General features: G+C 37.0%; 2 protein-coding genes, 1 long non-coding RNA gene and 1 other non-coding gene across 4 annotated transcripts; 2 read left to right on the top strand and 2 right to left on the bottom strand.

The window, feature by feature from the left end:
• The first annotated feature begins 241 nt into the window (after positions 1 to 241).
• Positions 242 to 2,972, top strand: LOC149945751 (uncharacterized). Its single transcript, XR_016480806.1, has 4 exons — positions 242 to 263; positions 375 to 467; positions 1,462 to 1,539; positions 2,846 to 2,972. It is a non-coding gene; the product is annotated as an uncharacterized LOC149945751 (long non-coding RNA).
• A 1,013-nt stretch (positions 2,973 to 3,985) lies between these two features.
• Positions 3,986 to 5,063, top strand: LOC149945750 (zinc finger BED domain-containing protein 4-like). Its single transcript, XM_090176695.1, has 3 exons — positions 3,986 to 4,151; positions 4,194 to 4,637; positions 4,705 to 5,063. The coding sequence occupies exons 1-3, from the start codon at positions 3,986 to 3,988 to the stop codon at positions 5,061 to 5,063; spliced, it is 969 nt and encodes a 322-aa protein (XP_090032821.1).
• A 2,051-nt stretch (positions 5,064 to 7,114) lies between these two features.
• LOC149945748 (uncharacterized) lies at positions 7,115 to 25,642 on the bottom strand. The gene is made up of 6 exons (XM_090176694.1): positions 24,605 to 25,642; positions 12,379 to 12,703; positions 9,823 to 10,905; positions 8,945 to 9,392; positions 8,143 to 8,379; positions 7,115 to 7,516 (listed from the first exon to the last, which is right to left on the bottom strand). The coding sequence occupies exons 1-6, from the start codon at positions 25,640 to 25,642 to the stop codon at positions 7,345 to 7,347; spliced, it is 3,303 nt and encodes a 1,100-aa protein (XP_090032820.1). The 3' UTR covers positions 7,115 to 7,344.
• TRNAP-CGG (transfer RNA proline (anticodon CGG)) lies at positions 23,090 to 23,164 on the bottom strand. The gene has a single exon. It is a non-coding gene; the product is annotated as a tRNA-Pro (tRNA).
• Positions 25,643 to 25,733: the final 91 nt, after the last annotated feature.

Raw genomic sequence — 25,733 nt, 5'->3', positions numbered from 1 at the left:
AGAAAAACAATTTAAAACTATTTAAGAAAATATACCGCATTTGTATTACATTTTTATGGAAAAATCGAAAGTCGGCATGATGAAATTAAATATAATTTAAAAAGTCATCTACACAAATTAAGAATGTCATGTTCATAACAGAGTTACAATATAAATTAGATTTACATATTTTTTAAACTCCTTTAACAAGATATACAATTATTTCATAATCATTTACTAGAAGTTGTTGCAAGGGTTTTTTCATTTCAAAATGAATCCAAGAGGTATTATTAATTTTTCAAACCAAGTTATCTAATACCGGTGAAGAAGTTTAGAGTATATTTTAGGGGTTTTTAAACATATCTAATGTCATATTTTAAACATTCGTTCAATAGAAACCTACCATTATCCGGGATTAATTGAACCCAACGTGATCAATATGAAAGAGGTCAGAAATGGAACCACCTCGATGACCAATCCTACTACAGGTATGTTAATTGTTGGCTTCACCTTTTTGACGACCTAGAGTGATGAGCTCCCCGACCTAATTACAAATCAAATAAGTTGAATCAATTAGATAGAAGTATTTAACTGCCGTTTCTAGAAGACAAACCCATGCAGACCCACTACTTCATATAAACTGTAGATTTCGTAGTTAAATTTGTTGAAATCATCCTGAAGCTAGTTTTTAAATAAAAATCCACCCTTTACAAGTCGTGCAGTCAATAAAACCGAAGTTTAATAAAAATAAAAACAAATCAGAGTTACTACTTTATCGTAAACTTTAAATTATCCTCATAATACCACGAGCCCGAAAGAAAACAATTCCCCATTTTTATTTGTTGCCAGCTTATTTACATATTTTAAAGTGCTACCTCATAACGATTCCCATTTATATTCATAAGGTTTTAAAGCTACGAACCAGTGATCGACTGAACTTATGGGCTAATATCAGAATTACCTTTTGGGAACCGCTGGGTTAGAGGAACAGTGCATGGTTTTGTTCAAGGGCGTATTACAATGACATTAGGCAATCTTCTGTGAATAGCCACGCTTCAAACTATTACTGGCAGAAAAATGTTTAAAAATTTCCGGTACTCAGCATTTTCAACTAATTTACAACATCAAGAAAATAGCCTTTAGTAAGTCTTTAGTTATGGAGCAGACGTGAAAATAATCTACCAAATTCGAGAATAGTCTTGGCGTAAATGTCGCAAAGGCGAGTAAAGATGAAAGCTGGAACAGGGAAATATGTGTTCAAATTGACGAGAGAACACTGAAATATCATTATTAAAATTTGTTGTTACTATATGATATTGGTTTGCGGTAGGGGCTTCTAGCGAAACCTTTCTTACTAAACCCAAGGAAATTTATTTATTTATTTAATTGTCATATTCAATTAACCAAAATCTAATCTTGACGTCACTTTGTCGTGGTAAAGAAATGGTTTAAAATTAAATTAAATATTGAACACACGTTCAGGTAAACCGGAAACGGAAGGCAGTAGCGAAAGTGCAATAGAAGAGGAAAAGGCGACTTAAAATAGAGATCCTGGTTTCGGTGAGTGGTCATTTAAATGGAAGAAATCTTGTTTACATTTCACTTAGTCAATCTAAAATATTAGTAGGCTAAATATAATATTTAAGAGCAAAGGTCTACAGATTCCAACAACATAACTTTGGAATTTTGATATCAGTAAAACCAAAAGTGACATAATTCCCAAAAGTGTGCAAGTTCCTATACTTTAAAATGCTGCAATCGAGAAAGACCATATAGAAGGTTAAGCTAGGATGTACGATGCACCCTTTCTCTGGTTTGTTCTTTCGTATATTAGATTAAAACGTAGATAGATGGCGTTTCCGTCGAGTGGTAAAAAATCAATAAGCGTGCTAGCCTTCGCCAGTGCTTCCTTAGATCTCGAAGCTCCCACCAGGCGACACTATTTCTTCTTTCGAAATTCATTCCTTCCCCAATGAATACCCTCCCTCCTCACCTCCCAACTTTTACTTCGAATGTAAAATTCATTTCAAAAGTGATAACATTGAAACACTTTTGGTAATTATGCCACTTTTGGTAAAACTAATAATGTACATAAGCTACCCTCGCTTTACAACATTTATCAGTTAATAAATAAATAAATAAATAGATAAATACTGGACAAAGTGGAGAAGACTAACTAAAAACTTCATTGCATAGCTCATTCACAGGAGAAAAGTTGATTATTACTTTTACCAAATGTAACACAACAGCATTTTCTTTAATCAAAATGGCATTGGATAGCTCACCTAGAATAAAATAGTTGATTGTTGGTCTTGGGCTATCACGTTTTATTATTTGGATCTTCTCATTTGCATTCTCGTCTAGTTCAGGGTAACTAATAATTGTACTTCGATTAGCGATTTTATTAGAGGTAATTTGTCGATTATATGACCATTAAAACTGGTTGGTTCGCGTGGCATTAGGCCACCACCCTCCTACGCAATTAACCCGGTCAACTGTTATTGGCTTCACAAGTCACTACTTGACTTAGGCCTGTGTGGTTCTTTGGGTATTAGCTTGGCTGATTATTAAAAGGCTGGAGATACAATTGCAAAAATTTGTGTATATCGCTATACAGTCGACTCTAAGAATGGCAATTACTGTTGAAAAACGTTCAAACTGTGGGAAAGCTTTGTAGAAAACGTTGCAGAAATATTTGTTGTAAAATTTGAAGTACAATGTTTCCTAATGAAAGGAAAACCAGGATTATAGGGCAAAATTTGTTTCACTGATTTTACGAATATGCTTGGTGCAAAATTAAAAATTTTCACAGGCGTATCGCAATACTATCTAATTCACCAGCTTATTGTTCTTTTTCTTATTACAGGGTGAAAGTAATCCAGGAAACTACTAAATATATTGACGACTTAATTAATAAAATTAAAATAAATAATCATTAGATATTTCGTAAAAATTATATAAATGTCAATATCTGTAATTGTAAGTTTTCCAATAAAAACCCGAGAAGAAAATAAAAAAATCCACCTACATACATGTATAGTGAATTTTACGTTTTCACCGTATAGACATATCTATTGATTAGGCATGTGCGAGCACTCGATTTTGGTCGAGTACTCGACTCCAAACTCGAAAGCCATTAAAAGAGAAACTCGAAACTATTTCGAGTTTGAAATTGAAGCCAAAGGCTTATTTTTCGAGTTTTCCAAATGAACTCGAAAATCTCGATTTTTAAAAATAAGCTCAAAACTCGCGAGTTTTCAGAATAAACTCGAAAAATATTCGAGTTTATTTTGAAAAAGGTATACAACTATACACTCTTTTTTGGGGAATTTTGCTGGGCGCGTTCATGTTGAGTTTACCCCCCTTAACTCCCATTCTCCATATCCTGGGACCAAAGACCCGAGCATAGACCCCCGACCGGTGGTTTCAGGTAGTGGCCGACTAGCGGGCGGCCAAAAAGAGGGGTCGAACAGACTGCGAAAAAGAGTGTATATATATAAAATTTTGCAACGCCTAAGCTATTCTATTGGTAGAATATAGAATATAGGTTCTTCCTGATTGGATAGAATTTCAAAGTGTGTAGGTGTACAAAGCGAAAATTAAACTAAAACCATAACGTAAAATGCCCTATACGTTTTTGGTGGAGCGATACACTTTTAGATGTTGTTAACTTCTTCAGTCGGTTTAGTAATTTTAGAACTTTAGTTCAATAATAAATTTAGGTGTTAGTTTAAGAATAATAAATATTAAAATGACTTCTAAGAAACGGAACCGCCGTGATTCTTTTCACGAGGAAATTTCGGAGCCCAGTGATTTTGAAAATATATCAGAATCACATTTATATTCTACTAGTTCTGAATAAGATCTCTTGGACTCCTCTGGAACTTCTGAAACAAAATCCAGAAAAAGTAAAGCGTGGAAGTTTTTTGCTTTCTTAGATAAAGGTCATACACGATGTTTGAAATATGAAGCAATTATAAATTCTAAAACTGGAAACACCTCAAGCATGAGAACTCATTTAAGATCCAAACATCAAGATGTTTTTAAATTGTTGCAGTCAGAAGAAAATGTGGCGAAGAAAACCAAACAGTCTATCTTAGATGAAGTTTGTGCTCGAGTAACAATATTAGCAAAGACTCATCCAAAAGCTATTTCTATTACTATAGCAATTGGCAAAATGATTACTTTAGATTTCTAGCCGCATTCAATCGTAGAAAACGCTGGCTTTAGAAGAGTTTTGAATGAATGCGAGCCCAGGTACCATATTCCAAGCAGATCAACGTTTACAAGATATGTGATTTTAGATTTGTACAAAGAAATGCTAAATAAAATCCAATCTGATTTGAACCAAGCTCTCAAAGATAAAACCTCACTGGAGTCCTTATCATTTACTGCCGATTTTTGGAAGTCCAAGTCGATGGATCATATTCTGAGTCTAACATGCCATTTTACGAGGAGTAATTTCAGCATCGCTGTCATGAGCTTGTCTTGTTTCCCTTACCATGAAACACACACCGTAGAAGCAGTGAGAGAAATTTTAAGAAATCTGATGTTGAAATTCTTCCCTCAACCGTTCATGGAAGGAATACTTCCAATTTATGTCAAAACTGATAATGGAAGAAACATATCAAAAGCTGTAAAAGACTCAATGGAGTCACGTAGCCTGCTTCTACCACACTTTACAATTATGCATCCAAGATGCTATTTCTGAATTGAAAATTAAAGCAACCAAAGTAGAAGATATTTTAGGGAGGTGTATATCAATATATGGTCACTTTAAGAAAAGTGTAGTGTCCTCAAATTTATTGAAGCAGAAACAAAATGAGCTAAATATTCCAGAAAATCATTTGATTCAAGACATCGAAACTAGATGGAACAGTACCTATTTATTACTTCATAGATTAGTCGAGCACAAGCGAGCAGTATCAGCTGTTTTACTTGATATGGATAAAGTTGACAACTTATTAACTTTTGAATGGAAAATAATTGAGTCATTGCTTGAAGTTTTAGAACCTTTTGCAGTAGCCACCCAAGATCTCTCTGGTGACCAGTACCCGACTTTAGCGATGATTTTTCCAGCATAACACTGTTTAGAAAATGAATTAAACAAACTAAGCTCGCTTCCTCAGGTTCACTCTTTAAACATCCCAAACGTTTTTCTCAAACATTTAAAATCAAGATTTCCGAATTATCGAAACAATGATTTACTTTAAAAAGGCAATGGTATTGGACCCTAGGTTCAAAACTATCCTTCTCACTACCGAAGAAAAGAAGTTTGCAGTAGGTTTATTGAAGAGATAAACTTTATCCACAGTATCAGAACAAGAGGAGCAGCAGGATCAAGAGCGTGCGTCAAGTTCAAAAACTATTAAGAAGATAAGTTTATGGAGACTTGTAGAAAAAAAAAGATCAAACCAAAAAGACAAAAGATGGTTCCAGTAAACAAGTGAACTTTTATTTGGAGCACGAAGTCATTTCTAATGATTCCTGTGTGTCGGAATACTGGCTTCGAAATCAATGGAAATATCCACAGTTGTCACGTCTTGCTAAGAAGTATGTGTCAATTCCAGCTTCATCAGCATCCAGTGAGACACTGTTTTCTTCTAGTGGAGCTACCATGATGGAAAAAAGAGAACGGCTGCTCCCAGAACATTTGCAACAACTGACCCTACTACATATCAACTTAGAGAATAGTTCATTTTCTTAAGCCCAATATATTGTAAGAATGCTCAACTTTCTTAAGCTGTGATAAGTCTAATACTGTGATACCACATGAATATGTATGTGATATTTTAGAGTACAATCAGTAAATTTGTATTGTTTTTATCTCATAGCTTCATTAAAAGTAAAAGTGAAAAAGTTTGATGTAACAATAACCTTTTCTTTTATAAACTTAACTTAGTTAAACTGTCATTTTTTAAGTTAAAATATGATGGATGGTAACTGCCATTTTGTACTGAACGAGTATTTTTCATATTTTCTTTTGTTAATTTGAGTAAAAAAGACTCAATAAAAGAATTTTGATAGTATAGAGAATCGAGTTCTTGAAAGTAAGCCTAAATTTTCGAACACTCGAAACCTAAGCCTCAATTGTCGAATACTTGAAACCCCCTTTTAAGCTAAGCCTCAAAAGACGACCTTGTCATGATGAAGTGAAAATTCTCGAATTTCTTTAGAGTAAATCTTTTCACAAGCCAATATTAAGGGTGTTACGAAAACCATTGAATGAAGATATTTTTACGGGATAAGTGAGGCTTCTAAACATGAACAGATCCAGAGTGTAACTAATAAGAATATGTGTATTTATTATTTTAAAGTTTTGAAATAAACGTTCTGCTACCCAAGGCAAAAAACTAAACCCAAGTCATCAAGAGTCTAATGCCCTTAAAAAAGGTGGTCGGGTTACAATGCTCCCTAGACTCACTAGTACACCTCAACAAGTATTTATGAAAAGGGGAAATCGAACTACACGGTTCAAAACGTACTGCTGAAGCCTCAACTCTTAGCTCCTCACATTCAATAACTTAACAGTTCCAAGAATAGATGCGTTTCTTAAACAATTCATCAAAGACAAGCTCATACAATGAAAATGGGTTTTCCAGGGTTCTTCGGCTTCCCCTTCCATAAACACTTGTTGAGGTTAGCAGTAATAGTAAGTGTAGGGAGCTGTTGGCTCGCGCCGCATGAAGGGCTTGCCACCATCCTCCTACGCATCATAACACAGACACCTGGAATAAAGGCATTAAAAGTTGGTAACGGGCTTGGGTCTAAGGTAGTGCCTTGGGTACTAGCCTAGCTGATTTTTATTATTATTTAGCTAAAAGCAAGTGTTATATTGAAAGGTACAAATTGAATAACTCTTATACCAGTAAAATGAGATTTTATTTTCGAAACATATTTTAGTTTCAGTGCCGAGTGTTGTTAAAAAGTAGGAAACAAATGTTTAAAATAGTAAAAGACTAAACCGATAACGTATTTAGGTAACTGAGAACGTACGAATCTACCTTCTAGTCTAACTAGCACGAATACCCAAGAGCCTCTCAACCGGAAACTATCTATTTTCCTAATTTCACGACGCCATACAGTATCGGTAGTTACAACGTTTTGGGAAAGGGTGTAAAAGTTCAATTTAATTTCATCAACTTTATTTTAAGTTAAATTTAACGATTTAATTTTTAACTCATCATAAATAGTTGATAGATTCTCAATTGTCGTGCCAATTTGAGTTTCGACTTTCAGTCAGCCCTACTTCTTAATTCGGTAAACGGGTGCTCAGTTACCTAAATACGGTCTTGACTACACTATTAGTTATGGACTAATTAAAGTAATCGTATACTTTGATTAGCACATAAGTCTCTGCAGTTATTATGGTTTATTCCACGTTGGTTTATTGACACACGAACAAGAAGATGGTAACCGGAATTTGTCGATCACCAATCCATTAGTGTCATCAAAAACCAGTAGCCTCTTCGAGGAATAATTTTGCGCACATTTCGAAATGCGTGACTGAGATCCACCGCAAGAGCCATTTGCATTTCTGAAAACAACGTGAAATTTTTTGTTTATTTACGGTAAATGGCAAGTTGAAAGCGCTTTCTACGGCCAACTGATCAGGTTATGCCATTTGTAATTCTCAGATAACTGAAGAAAATCAGTAAGTCAAATCAGGTTTATCGTTTATACTACCCTCACCCAGCAAAAGTAATCTAATCAGATTCAGTTAGTTGAACAGATATCTGACAAACGTTTACTAGATGTACAATCTTGTGGAAAGCAAATCAATATTATCAGTTTTAAATATTCCGAAAGGACTTTAACAGAGGGTTATATAAATAATTTAACTGTGTAGCATCTGAAATGTGCTCACATTTGATCTGTCAGTTAACAATGAATTCAGATTTGTATCGGGTTTAATGATAATACAATCTCTTGTATTTCTATTGACTCCAAAGGGTTCCAATATTGGCCTCTTCCTAATGGTTTGTTGCGGAGGTAATCCCTAAAATTGCTAGGTTGCATTTTGACCCATATCAACTGATTTGAAAATATCTAAGCATAAACGCGGATAAACTAATATATGATTTGTCGTAATTATTTCCCCATGTCAGATAGCGCAACTGTTAATCGGTTGGAAGCACGAGTTGTTAGTAACATAATATTTACCTGCACGTTTGAATAGTTATTGGTTGAGAGAAACGGTGAACATTAACAATAACTTTCCAGTGTCCTTCCAAGTTTCTGGCTCGTTTCGGGAACGCTTTCCTCGTCAGAGACGAACAGCTTGAACTAATGTTATCATGCTTATTCGCGCTGTGCTTCGCGGATTTAATGGCGTCGATCAATTTGCGGTACTTTCCAAGAAACTCGCTTTTGTCTTCTAAAGCTTTGAATACACCAGCTCTGAAAGAGTTCAACACGTCAAGAGTTTGAACTAAATTAATTACATTGAGCGGTATTTCGGTTAAACTATTTCAACTGTCACACACTTTTAACAAATGTTGGCTGTAAGCGATACATTAAAAGAAATGACTTTTTTTTTCTTATTAACGGATTTGGCAATATTATTTGCATTGTAACCATCTTTGCCTTGAAGATTTAAAATCGAAGACCCCATAATACTGTTACATAGTTCAGAAAGGCGGAATGTAAGGGGCAGAATCTATGTATCAATCTTTCTACTTCTACTTGAATTATTAGATAACCTTACGAAAATTATCATAAAGTTTTATCACAAATTGAGCCGAGATTTGATCATATTTTGTTCAAATATTATTTGGTTAAGTATACTTGTATATAATCATATTTTGATAAGTCCAATTTTTGATGAGAATTTACTCAACCATTTTCGTAACCAAATGACTAGCGATATTATTTTGAATTTTGCCCCTTTGATGCAACTGTGAAGTATATCAAATGAAAATAGATGAAAATGAGATTAACACCTTAGAAAATTATAAATGCTTACAGCGGATAGCTGATATCATTTTCACAGAACGACTGAGCTGTGTTATTCCCGGCGCATTTGGGCTCTTTAACTCGAGGTACTTTTCCGTTAAGTTCCTCAGATTTATAGGACACCAGAATGGGCTGTCCTCGCTTGTCCAAAGTGATCCTCGTGTCAGCCATCACGGGCTCCTTCTCGTGGTTGCGATAAACTTGAAACAATTTGATTATTTGCGGGTTGGAGGCAGATCTGACAATTTTCTCGTCCAACATCGCCGGAGAAACGATTTCGTGCACTACTGATCTTTTATCGCGATACACTTGGTTACTGTCATCCTGAGGTTCCTTGTATTCTACGTGGCTTGTTTTATGATAGAATTGACCCTTTGTACTGGACCGTTTTTGGTAAGGTACTTCGTCTTCTGAGGTTTCAGAATGATCTCTTTCTGGTTCTTCGTAGAATCCATAATCTGTGTAGAAATTTGGTTAAGAGTTAAATTGGAAATTTTCAATAATTTCAATTAGACACTACAAACAAAATCACACACATAAGGCATTATCACCGCTTACTAATACAATATTAATATGTACTCGATATACTAATATGTTATGCTAAGGAGTCATGGCACCCTTAAAATTTAGAAATAAATCTGGGATCAATTGCTAAGGTGTCGGTGCCATCTTGAAGTATGCGATTTTTCTAAACTTTTAGGTCACAAAGAAGTGAAATACCACAAAATAAATAAATAATATTGTAAATAGCATAACAAGGGTCCTGGCCGATAACATACATATTTACAAAGACGCCACATACTGTGTATTTCCCTAAATAACAGCTGATAATAAAATATATTATAGTTGCTCTTAATTTGAGAAGAGGCAATTATTTTGATAAATTACCTTCGGAGGAATCGTTTTCATCAGAACCATCACTTTTGTCGCTAGGACTGGAATCGTGGTCTTCGTCACCGTAGTACTTGTAATCGGAATCGGCCGATTTCTCCCTTCTATCAGAAGGTGAATGACGCTGATGATTGTATCCTTCATTTACATTATTGCGCTTAGGTTGAATTGGAATTTGGTAAGGGGGACCTGGTTTGGATGCTGGTGAATTATGAGGCATGGGTGGGAGAGGTGGAATGGGACGCTTAAAGTAAACGTCACGATACTCTTCGGCTCTTTTGGGTTTGTACACCTGTTGCTCGCTGTCTTCAGCGTTGTGCTGCTGATGATGTTGGGGGCGGTGCTCTTGATGATGGTTTTCCGGCTGCCGATGGCGTTGTTGTTGATGTGCTGGTTGTGATTGGTATGATTGCCGATGGCGTTGTTGTTGATGTGCTGGTTGTGATTGGTATGATGGCCGATGGCGTTGTTGTTGATGTGCTGGTTGTGATTGGTATGATTGCTGATGGTGTTGTTGTTGATGTGCTGGTTCTGATTGGTATGGTTGCCGATGGTGTTGTTTTTGATGAGCTTGTTGCGGCTGGTGTGATTGTTCATAGTGTGGTTTTTGATGGTGCTCTTCATCGCTTCGGTCAGGCTCTTCTTGCGAATTTTCGGCAGACGACATTCGTTCCAAGAAAGTCGAGTCCATTTCAACTAAGGCCTCCAACGAGCCAGGAGCGTAATTAAACATATCTGACATTTCGTGGCTGCTGGATGACTCCTGAGAGCGGTCTTCTTCTTTGCTCTGTTCCATGTGGGGACGCGTTAGATGGTGAGGATGGTGGTGCAAGGCCTTAGCCGCAACCTCCTCTCTCTGTTGAGGAGGAACATAAGGTCTGTACTTTTTATTTTCCTTGTCTATTCTCGTAGCAGGCCTGTAGTATTCTTTCGCCTTGTTGGAACCGGCGGGATATGATTCCGGGAATTTCTTAAAAGATGTGTTTTTTGGAATGTAGGGCTGCTGAGATTTATGATGTGGTTCGTGTTTCTCCGCGGATTCGTGATGCTTTCTGTCATGATCACGTTCCGAGGAGGTTTCTGCAAATTGAAAAACGGAACCATTTTTATAAGCATTTAACGGTTCTTTACCTGTACTCACAGACATTTATGCAGGGTATATTAGAATTAATGTAAACCCAAGGCGAGGATTATTGAAACGAAAATTACTCACCAACCCTCAGCCACATTCACTAACGAAGAATGGCGCTGTAAACTAAGCGAAATAATTGCGACTTCAGTAATTTGAGGAGTTATAGTATTTTGAATTACATTTGCATGACATAAACACACCAACCATCAGTTATGGATTAAAAATGCTTCCATTTTTCCAAATTGTAAAAAGTTAATCATTGGTAATTCGTAATTATCGCAGTTAAAGTCAAAACCTTACGAATGTTTAGTGATTATTTTGGCCAGAAGTTGGGGTAACAGCGATCATTAGAAGCGAACTGATGTTGGTTTAATCAGCTTTACATTGTACCCTTGAGATCACCAAATCACTATTCAAACCACCGGCTCTAGAGTAAATCATGCTCGTTCCATCGTGGGATTTTGCCGATGCGCTTTAGAAATTTCAATTAATTGATATGCCAGGTATGTTAAGAAAATAATAAGATTAGTTTCACATGTAGAAGTGTTGAATCCGAAATAAGTGAAATATAGACATTATTTATTAAACACTGGGTGTGATAACGAGTGACTTATAAAATTTTATGAAATAGTTAAGGCCTTTATGGAACATTAGGTTCCTAAGAGATCCTAGTCAAATATATGCTTCCCAAAATAAATGAACGCCAGCTTTTTGTTATTAAATCATTCTTTAAAATCGGGGTTTTAAGTTTTTTAAATATTGCTAGTTTGAACTCATGCTTGGGATATTTTTTGAAAATATAACTACATGGTAAATCAGAAATCGGCTCCCAACAAATAGTAAGATTTTTATTGAAGTCTAAGTATAGCGAAAAAATCTAAACAGTTGTACTTTCTTCTAAACGCCCAGTAGGGAGCTATAAATTTAAAATTAAAACATTAAGCTGAAGTAGTTGATATCATTTTTGATTAAAAACGTGTTTAATTTTATTTTCCGCAAAATATAAAGCCCGTTAATATTTTTCCAAATTGACTTTTAAGATTGCATTAAAGGAACACAACGGCGTTTGAAGTTAACCAGTTTTACTCGCTTGTTTCTAGAAAACGATTTATCGTATCTGCTACCACGTGGTAAATCCAGGCAGAATTTCAAGCGCAGGTGTAGCCCTTTAATGCATTAAGAAGGCATGGTGTGGTTAGAATCAAATTTCCTAATTACGAGATAAAATCTAAAAAAAATCTATATCGTTCAAAGAGTTAAGTTCTACCAAAAAATCGTAAAATGTTTTCATTAACACACGCACTTCGAGAAATCTTTTCATGAATTTTTGCCTTTGAAATATCTACTCGTTTATAAATTCTAGGCGCAAATTAAGCAAGATGCCGAAATGCTTAAAACGTGTAGAGCAACTTTATCCTTACCTTCGTAAGAGTGATGATTTGGATGTCGCCCTTGAGGTTGTGAGTGTCTGTCTTCTCTGTTTGAGTCGGAAGCGACGGCTTGACTCTGAGAGAAGAGGTGCTGCGGCGGAGGAGGGATGGATTCGTCGGCTTCCGCTTCGAAGCTGGGCGATTCGCGCCTCACTGTCTCGAAGACGTTTTTGACGAAAGAAGGTGTGTTGGACAGAACGTCACTTCTGTACCTGGTGTTCTGTTGAGACAGACTCAGTTGGGCTTCAGATTTGAAGGTGCCCGCGAAGAAGATACCCAGCGTGATCCACACTTTTGGCAGATGTTTCCTCCCAATCTGTTCAATATAAATTATTCATTCGGTATATAATTGAAATAGGAGTGTCAAATAAACTGCTTTAGCAATTCAATAAGAAGTATTTCTATGGCCTTTACAGCGTGGCTTAATATGGTGCCATAAATAATGGTTAGTTTTCAAAACGGCCAAAATGTCGTGACTGCGATTGTCAACGTAAAAACAAATCTGTGGCCAAACGGAGAGTTTTCCGTTCTTGGCCTTGTAAACGGTTTAATCCAGCTTTAAGCAGACCATTACGTCTGTAAAGTGAATGTTGAACCTATTTGACTTGGTTTGACTTGACTATGGATTGGAGTTGGTTTCTTTTGTTAGCCAGGCAAATATGGAAACCGACAGAACCAAACAATGGGTGAGTCTAATAGAGAGTGGGTTTACTGTACCGTTTATTGGAAATATTTATCTTCTGAGCAAGTGTGAGGCCGGTCTTTACATTTTTGATATACGTGATGTGCCACACATACAAACCAATCGTAATAGTGGTGTTGTGAGAAAACCGTAGCGTAATTTTTTTGAAAGATAAAAGCTATCCAAATTTATAATTCCAAATATAATTATATAATTTAGTGAAAAAATTGATTTGGTTTCCGGAAATATATCATATTTCAAAGGTGAACTACAAAGAAGACCAGCCTCTGTAATTCTTCAATAAAATTAGTTACGCATTTCAAGCTCAATTTCAAAGAATAACATGAAAGCTTTCCGTTATAATCCGTGTCGAACGAGTAGAAATCCAACTATAAAGTTAAAAGGAAAATTTGCCAAGGTAAGAGAAATCGTAAATTATATCGTATCTATTACGTTTCTTTTAAAACAATTAGACTGCGTGATTCAGCGACTAAAACGCCTTTTTTTAGTGACATTTTATCTTTATCTTCCGGGTGATTTCCCGTTTCAAATGCGACTTTAAAAATAAGAATCGCGTTTCACGCATGGCAAGCGACAAAGATCGCTTTCATTTAATTTGGGTCAAGTGTTTTTTGAATCACAGATCTTTCCCCTGATAAAATGACGAAAGTAGAGCTTTGTTCGCGCGCGAAACCGGAATTCTTATTTAAATCTCATGTTCTTTTTTTCTCATGCAAAGAAAATTTGCCACGTTTTAAAATTTTTTAATTGGAAAAAGTTCTTGAGCGTCTCTATAATTATTGATAATTTTTGTTATAACAAGTATTTTAGGTATTAGATTTTAACGGTTAACTAAATAACTTAGTTCTGATTTAAATCCATTCAGTTAAAATGAAAGCTTGATGACTTGATGATGACTTGCATAAATTAAAAAAAAACCCATCAACTTCAAATAATTCTTATTCGATTTCGCTCTTCTTTCGTACAGTCGTTTCCTACGTTGTAAAAAAGACTTATGCACAGACCATGCCTTCAATTATTTCTCGTTTTTTAGTTTGACAATTCTGGCCACTAGGTTCTCTCGTGTCTGAATAACAAGAATCAAGACTTCCAGAAAAATATGGCGTTGCAAAGTGCAAACTGCTGTATTAAATTAAACCGATACGCGGTACTTCGGCCGATAGGCCCTCAAGGCGTAGTAACAAGTTAAGACCCAACTTCACTTGCAACTTCGGCTTGAAGGCCTATCGGCCGAAGTACCGCGTATCGGTTTAATTTAATAAATAAATATATTTTAGTTTTCCAAACAGTGTTGGTCATTTTTACCTCTTCGACCGTGTTCAATGTTATCTCTAGACCAACGGTAAACAAGTCATCGCTTTGTTAAAGTGTACCCCCCCCCCTTACAATAACGTATAAGCAGCGGTACAGTTACAGTGTATGCCCTCAAACCTACAATACACCCACGTGAGGCGGAAAGCAAGGTCTAGTTCAAGGGGCAACGCAGAACCCGGAATGTTTAAAACCACTTTTTTCATTAAAAAATAACAAGGTGACCAGTGGATAGGAAACGAATATAATATTTTAGGTATGATGCTGGGATAAGGAGAAACATACACTGAACAATAATACTTTGAACTTCAAAAGTAGAATCAAGAGCACGTGCTATACTGATTCTGGCTACTTGTTGAGGCTCAATCTAACGCTTTCTAAGAATTAAGAGCCTTTGAAAATAAACAGTTGATTCCCTACAAAGTTTCAGAGGTATTCGTAAAACCAAATCCATCAGGCAATTCATTGAAACCTTCTTATAAGAACACTAACAACTGCAAAACTGACCGGTTCGACACGTATATTAAAAAGTAAATTTATAAATTAACTTTAGAATCATTTGAATGAGAAAAATAAATTAAAAATTATAATGTTAGGAAAGTAGAAAACCGCTGAGGTTCTAATAATTTAAAAATCCAGGCTTCACTGAGAAGAAACCGAGAGATTGCCCTAAAGGCCTAGGATTCCTTCTGCCAGTTTTCCCTTAAAGTTTACTTCCCGCCGCGCAAATATCCTGGTGGTAGGCCAACGTGTTCTGCGGTTGGCCTACCACCAGGATATTTGCCCGGCGGGAAGAAAACTTAAAGGAAAACTGGCAGAAGAAATCCTGGGTCTTTAAGAGTAGTGTCATAGTTAAAGTGTGAGGAAGAGAAAGCATATCACAATAGACAAGGAAAAGTTATCCAAAGAGAAAAGGTGAGAATTTCTATAAAGCAAAGTTAAATTATGCGAAACAAAATTATATCTCAAGAGACAAAGAAAGGTTCTATTAAGACACACATAAAAGTACTAGGCAAACTAGAAGATCAAATCGTAACGTACATGTATGTTGAAAGTAAGTGATAGTTCCTGGATCACGTTTAAAACTACTTTTTCAATTGAAATATTAGGCTGATCAGAGGTCTCTGCACGAGGTTTTCCTTTTTTTAAAATTCAAATGAGAATTGTGGCCGAATGAGAGAACAACAAATTTTCATCGACACATCAAAGAATTTCAAAATTGCTTGTAAAGGTGATAAATTTAATTGTCGTTTGTGGCTGCTTTTTGAAAAAAACTGAGCAAAAGCGACAGGCGTTCACAGAAAGTAAAGTTAGAGATCGAGATTCATGGACTTATAACGTACGATAATTTAAACGTACAAATGACTGATGATTTTAAGCGATTATATAATGAAAATACTAAAAGCGGTTTATTATCTGTTTAAAATTAAAAACACTTTAACGGGGAAAGGACATTTCATTTGAAATCATGTACTCTACTCTCATAATTCTATTTTGATATCCATCCCAAAATTCGAAACCAAATAGCCAAAATCAAAGTTAAAATCTCGATTAACTATAAACGTTTGTTAGTATTTTTACCTAAATGTTGCAAGCGTGAATTTTAAGCTATACTCTGCTTCAAGAAATACTGAAGTAATAAATTGAAAGAAATCTGGCAGTCCCGTACATTCCGAAATGTTTCTACAATTCTAACTGTTAAAAAGCTAGGCAATTGAAGGTATTTATTTTCTAAACTTTCTGAGTTCTTTAATATACGTGTATAGGATCCTAATTATGCGGTATTTTTGAAATATATCACAATAGTACTTACCATTTTCTACGTAAGTATTAGTCACACAGATTTTCGAAACTTTTATCTTAATTTACGACCCGAGAATATTATAAATTATAAAGTGGTCCGGGTGTGCATCCTTCGAAGAATCGTTTCAAACTGAAGAGCCAAGTGTGAATCAACTGTGTTTTATTCTCGAAAGTGGCCACAACAGACGTTATTAAAAACTTACACCTTCAATATTGGGTCAATCGATGAAAAAACACTTTCGTTGTTGTTTTTTGGTATATTGGAAGACATTCGCGACCGTCCATTTTGTGGTACGAACGGAGAAAACGGAGGCATCACGCGGCACGCATCAGCGATCGGCGGGAAATTAGATGAGCTCAAGAATCTCACTTTTGTTGCTTCGAAGTCACGCTTCATCGACCCCAAAATCATTTAACCATTAACCCGCGTAAAGTCACTAAAATAATAAGTAATTGAATATCCATTTCGTTCAATTTCTTGTCTAATTTATTAAAGTAAACAATATACAGGGGGCTTCCCTTCATATCGTCGAAGTCTTATGAGACGAATAGTGTAGTCTTCCATAGGAGTGTAGACTTTGATTCACGCCGTCATTCTAAGCAGGACAAGATAAGCTAATGTTAATGGACCATTCTATTAAATACTACCATAAGACTATCAAGGCCCCCCTAAGTTTGAATTGGACATAAGGGCCCACGTATTTAGCACTAGACAGGCGCGAGAGGAATCAAAATTAGGATCTATGCAACCTGGCGGTGAAAAAGAGCAACTCTTCCCAACCCCCCTCACCCCTACCACCTATACTACCTCTCGCCATCTACGAAGCAGTTTCCAGGAGCACGCGTTAAGTTTCAGTTTTTCACCACCAGGTGGATTCATGTAGCCAGTTTGGTCAGTAATTAGCCTAAAACTAAAATCCCATTCGTTTCAAACTTAGGGGGCCTTGAAAGTCTTATGATAATACTTATGTGGTTATTTACATTTGTGTATAGAAAGTCTGAAGGTTTGGCCTGATTGTTCATGAACAAGGGCGGCTCATTGTTATCTTTTATCTGGAAAACACGCAACACTGGTTGGCTGGTCGATATAAAATATAACTAAATAAATGTAATATCTTTAGCCCGAATAAGGACGGAACATAATCCAAATTCTTAAAAGCAAAGAATAATGAACGTTGCCCGTCCTACAGCAAGAGCTTTAAAGGGTTTCGGCGGTTTAGCTAAAATTTTATAGAATGGTCTATAAAATCCAAGTACTTAAAATACAGTTTAATTTTGTTCGCTTCATGTTGGTTACCTTAGATATCAAACTCGATCGTGTGGCATGCAGGGCTTGCCACCACCCTCCTACGCATTGTAACCCGGCCATCTGAATTAAAGGCTTTAAAAGTCGCTTGATGACTTAGGCCTAAGGTGGTGCCTTGCGTTATTATTATTGTTATTATTATAACTAATCGCTCAACAATTGGAAAGTACCAAACGAATGTAGGATAACGGTAGGATAATGTAGGATTACTAAAATCACAACTTTCAATCGTTATATTCTACTCTCACACTATTTAGCGCTAATAGTGACGATCATGTGGCCCACTGTTTGGTGGGAAACAGTCTAGAAAACATCTTAAAGGGAATATAACCTGCAAAGCAATCTTTATGAAAGACCCCTTAAATTTTTCAAATTACTCTGTACAATGGCGCCCAACATTTTAAAAGTCAAAGGCAAAAGCGGACGGAGCTGCAAACGTTTGTGTTGCATACCAAATACCTGAGGTTACATTCCCTTTAAATTTTGAGGATACGGCCAAATGTACCATAAATATAAATTGATTGTCCATATATGTGTCTAGAATGAGATAATAATTAAAACCTCTTCTCGCAATAAAATAGTTAAATTAAAAACATATTATTCGACACAATGCACAACCTCTCTTTGACTACAAAGCAAAGAGCATATATTACGACTAATAACTTAGTTAGATTGTGTAAGATAAGCAACTGCCACACTTATGTGAAATATACTTATACATTTATATGAACACCTTTCCTCATATGAGTGCATGACAGACGGAATTAAAGGACTACAGATGGAAATGCCAACGAGTACCAAACAACGTTTCTCGTCATCTTTGATGGGGAGCAATTTCGATTAAGGCTCCAATCACCCTCTACCCGAAATGTTGCTGAGATTCTGGCGGTAGCCGAAGAAAGGAAATGGTTTTTTACATTTTATAAAGGTGGGTAAGATTAATGTTTTCATTTTTGTTTCGTTTAATTAATGGATATGCACGAAAACTAACAGATTTAAATATTTGGAGATAAATTTTGGAAACAAATCGGCACGTTCTTTAAGATTGGCGCAACACCTTTAACCTAAAATAAAGTTCTATAATAATAATAGTAATAATAATAATAGTTATTATTATTATTATCGTTACACGTCTTCGCTTGAGCAGTTTCATCCAGAAAAATGAATGTTTAAAAAAATAACTTGCAGTGTTTGCGAGAGTTCTTAATTTTTTTGGTTTCTATGATCTATAAATGGACTTATAAGTCACATAAAACCATACGTTTCCGAGAAATATTTTGAAGTTAAAGTGAAGCAAATCAATTTGAGGTTCTATGGGTTTATTTCTTCATAAGCCGGGGCTCAGACTTTACAGCCATCTATTACGTTAAAAAGTTACCTCCCCTAATTTTGATCCTTCTGTGTTTTTGAGTTAAGCGAGTTTCAAGGGGTACTTATTAATTCAAAACCTATCGATAAATACAAAAATACAAGCCCTTATTGCTATCAGGGAACCGGATAAGTGGCTAGGGTATAATTTTACACGTTATTGACCAGGATCAGGTGCCTTTCCAGAAAATTAAGCAAAACTGCGTTGTCATATTAGAGAAATATTATCTTCGGAGGTCAGTGATCAAGGGCGAACCCAAATTTTATCGAATCAAAACGGATGGGACTACTGATATGTCTGTCAAAAACTTAATATTATTTTTTAAATATAAAAAAGATATTAAATTATAAAATAGGTGATTACTAACCAAAATCGTACTTAAATATTTACTGGGAAATATAATAAAATATTATATATAAAGTAATTTAATTATATAAGTTAAACACTGAACGATTTGGTTTAATGATAGTCTGTCTGTTGGGTAATATGAAGTAACTCTAGTATGATGACGATAACGACGAGCGAATTGGGTCTCAAATCAAGAAAGAAATTAATTTTTTTATGGCCAAATGTTTGTTAATATTCGATAATTTATCATTATTTTTACAAAGGTAAAGCAATATTTCACTTTTAAAAGCTTTCGAATTTTTATTCGGTCTCGGATGATACGAAAAATTCTGGTTGTTAGATTTCTAGGGATCCGTTACATGGCACTTAATTAGTTACAGCTCGTGGAAAGTTCTCAGTCCTTAGCCACGTAATGATGTATATGGTAATTGTCGAAAAAGAATATCATTAAAAAAATAAGCGACGGGAGGATTGAAAGTGTCATACTTATTCTATTGCGTTACTTATGATTATATTAAAATACTGATTATTTCAAAAAGGGCTTGCAATGAACCAGCTAAATAAAGAAGAATAGTTAATATAAGATGTTCTTAATTAAGCGCTATACACGTTGAAAGCTGAAGATATCGGTTCTTCAAATGGAAATAAAAATGTTAAACAAGATCATGGTCGCATTTTTCCTCCGCCGGAGAATGTGGGAAAAAACGACTGAGTGGGGTATGTGCTTACAATTACTTCGGAAGAATAATTTTTACGGTTTTAGGGAGCTAATGACACACCGAACATAAAAGGAATTAGGAGCCACTACAAATCGTCTCACCATAGTCATTTTTGCTAAGTTGAAATAAATATATTTTTAGTAAAAGTATACTCTGGGCGTGACGCTCACGAGAACTTCGAAATAGCGAAAATGTATAAAAAACTTTCAAGGAAAACTAAATTTCTGGAATATAACATGTGGTAAGTCGGACGATAGGCAACTTCCAGGTGAATATACTAAAAATGTCTAAACGACAAAACAATTTGAAAAAATAAACGCACTGCACAATATTTTAAAAATTCGTTAATGAAAACTAGAAATTTAAAACCCAAAAATGAAGGGGAAAAGAAATGTAATAAAAGATAATTGTTCCCAATAAGTTTGAAACGTTATTAATTAAAAAACGTAGAAAAACAATCAAATGCTGGCTAATTAATTACCCTTATAAATGATTTGTCAATAACTTAACAAAATTAAGTTTATGACGACCTTATTTTATAAAACCTCTATTTCCAAGAAAAAAAACAAACTAAAACAATAGTTTTCAAGATGAACAACTTTACCAAAGGAGTAAAATTGAAAGCACAAAATTTAACGAATTTGAACAATTATCGTTTAAAAACCGTAAATCTCTTCATGTTATTGTAATTAATGGTTCTGCTCGGCACGGCAATGATGTGGAAATTGTGGTGCGCTTAAATCGGAAAAATGCGCAAGGTTTCGGAATGGATCCGATTTTCAAACGAAATCAAGTTGTTAAGACTAGTCCATGATTTGAACCCGAAGCGAGAAGCCTACCGCGAGACCAACGGAACGACGACAGACGTCATTTGAAGAGTATGGAAAATATTATAAAATAGCTTCGAAAAATCACGGATCCGTCCCAGGGCCGTCTTAAGGCATGGGTTAAATGGGCTACAGCCCAGGGCCCCCAGTTGGTTGAATATTATTTATGCTCATTTAATATTATGTATCTTTTAGTTACGTCTAAAATAATTTGACTCATCACCACATCGCGTATCATATGGTACCAACAATTTCTAAAACCTAACAGCGAGTCACTGTCAGCTAGGAGCAACAAACACAAGGAGAACGCAGATAGCCTTTAAACACGCTAACGAATTGTTTTGTACAAATTTCATTGGACGAACCTTTACGCTGAAAGGGGGAAGACAAGTTTCCAAATTTTCCCCTTCCGACCGCAGCAGGCACTAAATCGTCTAACCAATGAAAATTGAACACAAAAAAATGCACAACTTTTGAAAGGTTGCGTTCTCCTTGTGTGGGGTGCTGTGTTTGATGCTCCTAACTGTCAGTAAAAATCTTATTTTCAGTAGGCCTATGTTATACTTTTGAACATAATAGTAGTTGAATTTAGACAACGGACATACAAAGGTCTTAAGAAATAATTTAGCCCAGGGCCCCAAAAGGTCTTAAGACGGGCCTAATCCATCCGAGAATTGATCCCAAGATCTGTCGGACCAAACGAGGGAAACATAGCCCTAAAGCAACGTACCGATGGTGGGAGTGCGTAGAAGATACAGAAAAGATGATAAAATTGCTTCGTACAATGAGAAAATATGGTAAGTGTAAAAAAACTATAACGGGAAAGGAAGGGTCCGTCCAAAAATTGAAAAATGGGTCTCTTTCACCCCTAGACCAACGGTGCGACTATTATCCAAAATGTAAAAAAATGAAAAGTTTCCAAAACCTGTTTCGGAAAATTAAGGGTCCGTCCTGGATTTTAACCCGGGACCTCTCGCACCCGAAGCGAGAATCATACCCCTAGACCAACGGACAGATTAGTATCCGAAATGTAAAGAATGATAAGGTTTAAAAACCTATTTCGGAAAATTAAGGGTGCCTCCGGGATTTGAACCCGGGACCTCTCGCACCCGAAGCTAGAATCATACCCCTAGACCAACGGACCGACTATTATCCGAAATGTAAAGAATGATGAGGATCAAAAACCCTATTTTGGAAAATTCGGGGTAAGTCCGGGCTTTGAACCCGGGACCTCTCGCACCCAAAGGAAGAATCATACCCCAAGACCAACGGACCGACTATGGTCCGACATGTAAAGAATGATAAGGTTTAATAGCCTATTTCGGGAAATTAAGGGAACGTCTGGGCTTTGAACCCTCGACCTCTCACACCCGAAGCAAGAATCATACCCCTAGACCAACGGACTGACTATTATCCGATATGTAAAGAATGATAAGGTTTAAAAACCTTTTTCGGAAAATTAAGAGTCCGTCCGGGATTTGAACCCGGGACCTCTCGCACCCGAAGCGAGAATCATACCCCTAGAACAGCGTTTCCCAATTTGTTTTTGCTATGGAACCCTAAATTATCCAGCTAGTTCTGGCGGAACCCCAACTTATTTTTTTTTACTTATCTTAAAAGACTCTTGACACAAACAAAGATGGCCACACTGCGAATTCTCGGAACCCCTGTGAACCTTCCACGGAACTCCAGGGCTCCGCGGAACACCTTTTGGGAACCGCTGCCCTAGACCAACGGACCGACTAATGTCCGGTATGTAAAGAATGATAAGGTTTAAAAACCTATTTCGGAAAATTAAGGGTCCGTCCGGGATTTGCACCCAGGACCTCTCGCACCCAAAGCGAGAATCATACCCTTAGACCAACGGCCCAACTATTGTCCGATATGTAAAGAACGATAAGGTTTAAATTTTTTTTCGGAAAATTAAGGGTGCTTCCGGGATTTGAACCCGGGACCTCTCGCACCCGAAGCGAGAATCATACCCCTAAGCCAACGGACCGACTATTCTCCGAAATGGAAAGAATTATACGTTTGAAAAACCTATTTCGGAAAATTAAGGGTCCGTCCTGGATTTGGACCCGGGACCTCTCGCACCCGAAGCGAGAATCATACCCCTAGACCAACGGACCGACTATTCTCCGAAATGGTAAGAATTATAAGGTTTGAAAAACCTATTTCGGAAAATTAAGGGTCCGTCCTGGATTTGGACCCAGGACCTCTCGCACCCGAAGCGAGAATCATTCCCCTTGACCAACGGACCGACTATTCTCCGAAATGGAAAAAATTATAAGGTTTGAAAAACCTATTTCGGAAAATTAAGGGTCCGTCCGGGATTTGAACCCGGGACCTCTCGCACCCGAAGCGAGAATCATACCCCTAAACCAACGGACGGACTATTCTCCGAAATGGAAAGAATTATAAGGTTTGAAAAACCTATTTCGGAAAATTAAGGGTCCGTCCTGGATTTGGACCCGGGACCTCTCGCACCCGAAGCGAGAATCATACCCCTAGACCAACGGACCGACTCTTCTCCGAAATGGTAAGAATTATAAGGTTTGAAAAACCTATTTCGGAAAATTAAGGGTCCGTCCTGGATTTGGACCCAGGACCTCTCGCACCCGAAGCGAGAATCATTCCCCTTGACCAACGGACCGAATAGTATCCGATATGTCAAGAATGATAAGCCTTAAAAACCTATTTCGGAAAATTAAGGATCCGTCCGGGATTTGCACCCAGGACCTTTCCCACCCGAAGCGAGAATCATACCCCTAGACCAACGGACAGACTTTTATACGGTATGTAAAGAATGATAAGGTTTAAATACCTATTTCGGAAAATTAAGGGTGCCTCCGGGATTTGACCCCGGGACCTCTCGCACCCGAAGCGAGAATCATACCCCAAGACCAACGGACCAATTATTATACGATATGTAAAGAATTATAAAGTTTAAAAACCTATTTCGGAAAATCAAGGGTACGTCCGCTATTTGAATCCTGGACCTCTCGCACCAGAAGCGAGAATCATACCCGTAGACCAACGGACCGACTAGTATCCGATATATAAAGAATGATACGCCTTTAAAACCTATTTCGGAAAATTAAGGGTCCGTCCGGGATATGTACCCAGGACCTCTCGCACCCAAAGCGAGAATCATACCCCTTGACCAACGGACCGACTAGTAGCCGATATGTAAAGAATGATAAGCCTTAAAAACCTATTTCGGAAAATTAAGGGTCCGTCCGGGATTTGCACCCAGGACCTCTCCCACCCGAAGCGAGAATCATACCCCTAGACCAACGGACAGACTATTATACGGTATGTTAAGAATGATAAGGTTTAAATACCTATTTCGGAATATTAAGGGTCCCTCCGGGATTTGAACCCGGGACCTCCCGCCCCCGAAGCGAGAATCTTTTTTTTTAATTATATCAATAAAAAAATACACGACGCGTGTATGGTACAAAAAGCGAAATGCAACAAGATAATAGAACAAGAAAAAAATACGAAGTAACATTTGATAAATCGGTCGCGAAAATGAACATCGATAAAGAAAGAAAAACGATTAGATAATATTGATTAAACAATAGTGAGAAATAAAAAAATTAAAGCAACGTATCAAACACTATCAGGCAGTACATGTTGTAGAAAGAATTCATGAACAAAAATAGGCATAAGTAGATATTAAACAGCATTAAAGACGATTAAGAAGAAATAAATTAACGAAAAAACACTCCTTATTGAAAATGAAAAGCAAAGGCTTAGAACCGACAGAACACAGAAAAGGCCGCAAAACATTAAGAAAATCCATCACCATTAATTTGTAACTTATACTTTGAAACCGTAATCATCCGCGATCACAAAGTCCTTATACAGAGGACTGGTAACAGGCTGACCCTGATACCGACACACCCGAACAAAATATTCGTTCTCCGAAGATGGCGGCCAAGCAACCTCCTTAGGCCACCACTCAGGCCGGGGATGACCCTCGAAAGGGTACAGACGCATTGCAACGGGAACCCTTTGAACTTTCGTAGCAGAGCCAGAAAAAGAAGACGGCTTCTTACCGACATTGCCATCACTTGACGACATCGAATGCTTAGCACTCCGACGCGGATCAGGCTTAACACCGGCATCGACGAGGGAAGATTCACCGCTACCGGCCCGGACCGGAGAACCTTGAGGAAAAGCGACTGAGGCAGGATCGACGACCATCGCTTCACCGTCACCACCACCGCCAGACGCCGCTTCTAAATCGCGGGATGCCATCCGGGGCCATAGAGGACACTCCCGAACAACATGTCCCTGCTTCTGGCACTTAAAGCACTTGAAATCAGGACAATGGCGATAAATATGGTCAGGAGAATAACACTTATTACATATTTTCAACTGAGAATCATGTCGGACAGCGTAAAACTTCTCCCGACCAACAGCATCGGCAACTCGTAAGCGATATGGTAATGATGACAGACTCTCAGGTAAGGTAACACGAACGGTACGAAGTCCGCAATAGAATGATGCCTTTTTATGCCAAACAAGCGGACCCTTGATTTCACAGCCAAGCGACGTTAATTTGGATAAAACGGCTTCATCAGTCACAAACTCAGGTAAGTCCGAAAAGGCGACAGTCACAGTCTTCGCAGAAACGCTTGAAATTTCATATATCTCACCATCAATATCCAAGCCCGAATCTATAACGCCCTCGACATCGGCCAAAGTCTTCAAGGTGAGAATGTAACCACCCTCATCACAGACAACTAAAGCAGAAGCACAATCGAGACCAAAGTTCGCAATCACCGCCGTAGACACAACTTCAAAACTTGGTAGATTTCGTTTAAAATCAATAAAAACCGATCTCTTGAATGCGTCCATCCTGGGTAGAAACACCCAGGAGGAATTACCAAATTAATAAATTAACAACTATTGAATTAAATGCACGAATAATAACCGAAGGGAAAATAAA

This window comes from Leiobunum rupestre, chromosome 5 (assembly GCF_980474605.1).
Source record: "Leiobunum rupestre chromosome 5, qqLeiRupe1.1.hap1, whole genome shotgun sequence".
Classification (NCBI taxonomy): Eukaryota; Metazoa; Arthropoda; class Arachnida; order Opiliones; family Sclerosomatidae; genus Leiobunum; species Leiobunum rupestre.
This window is presented reverse-complemented; position numbering and strand designations above follow the sequence as displayed.

Bases quoted from the DNA above. Each gene is read 5' to 3' on its own strand.
- LOC149945748 (XM_090176694.1), bottom strand. From the start codon at position 25,642: ATGGACGCATTCAAGAGATCGGTTTTTATTGATTTTAAACGAAATCTA. The intron at 12,704-24,604 runs GTATAAGTTACA...TATATTGAACAG, and splicing joins CGGATGATTACGGTTTCAAA to ATTGGGAGGAAACATCTGCC. The intron at 8,380-8,944 runs GTAAGCATTTAT...GAACTCTTTCAG, and splicing joins AATGATATCAGCTATCCGCT to AGCTGGTGTATTCAAAGCTT.
- LOC149945750 (XM_090176695.1), top strand. From the start codon at position 3,986: ATGAGAACTCATTTAAGATCCAAACATCAAGATGTTTTTAAATTGTTG. The intron at 4,152-4,193 runs GCAAAATGATTA...ATTCAATCGTAG, and splicing joins TTCTATTACTATAGCAATTG to AAAACGCTGGCTTTAGAAGA. The intron at 4,638-4,704 runs GTAGCCTGCTTC...TGAAAATTAAAG, and splicing joins AAAAGACTCAATGGAGTCAC to CAACCAAAGTAGAAGATATT.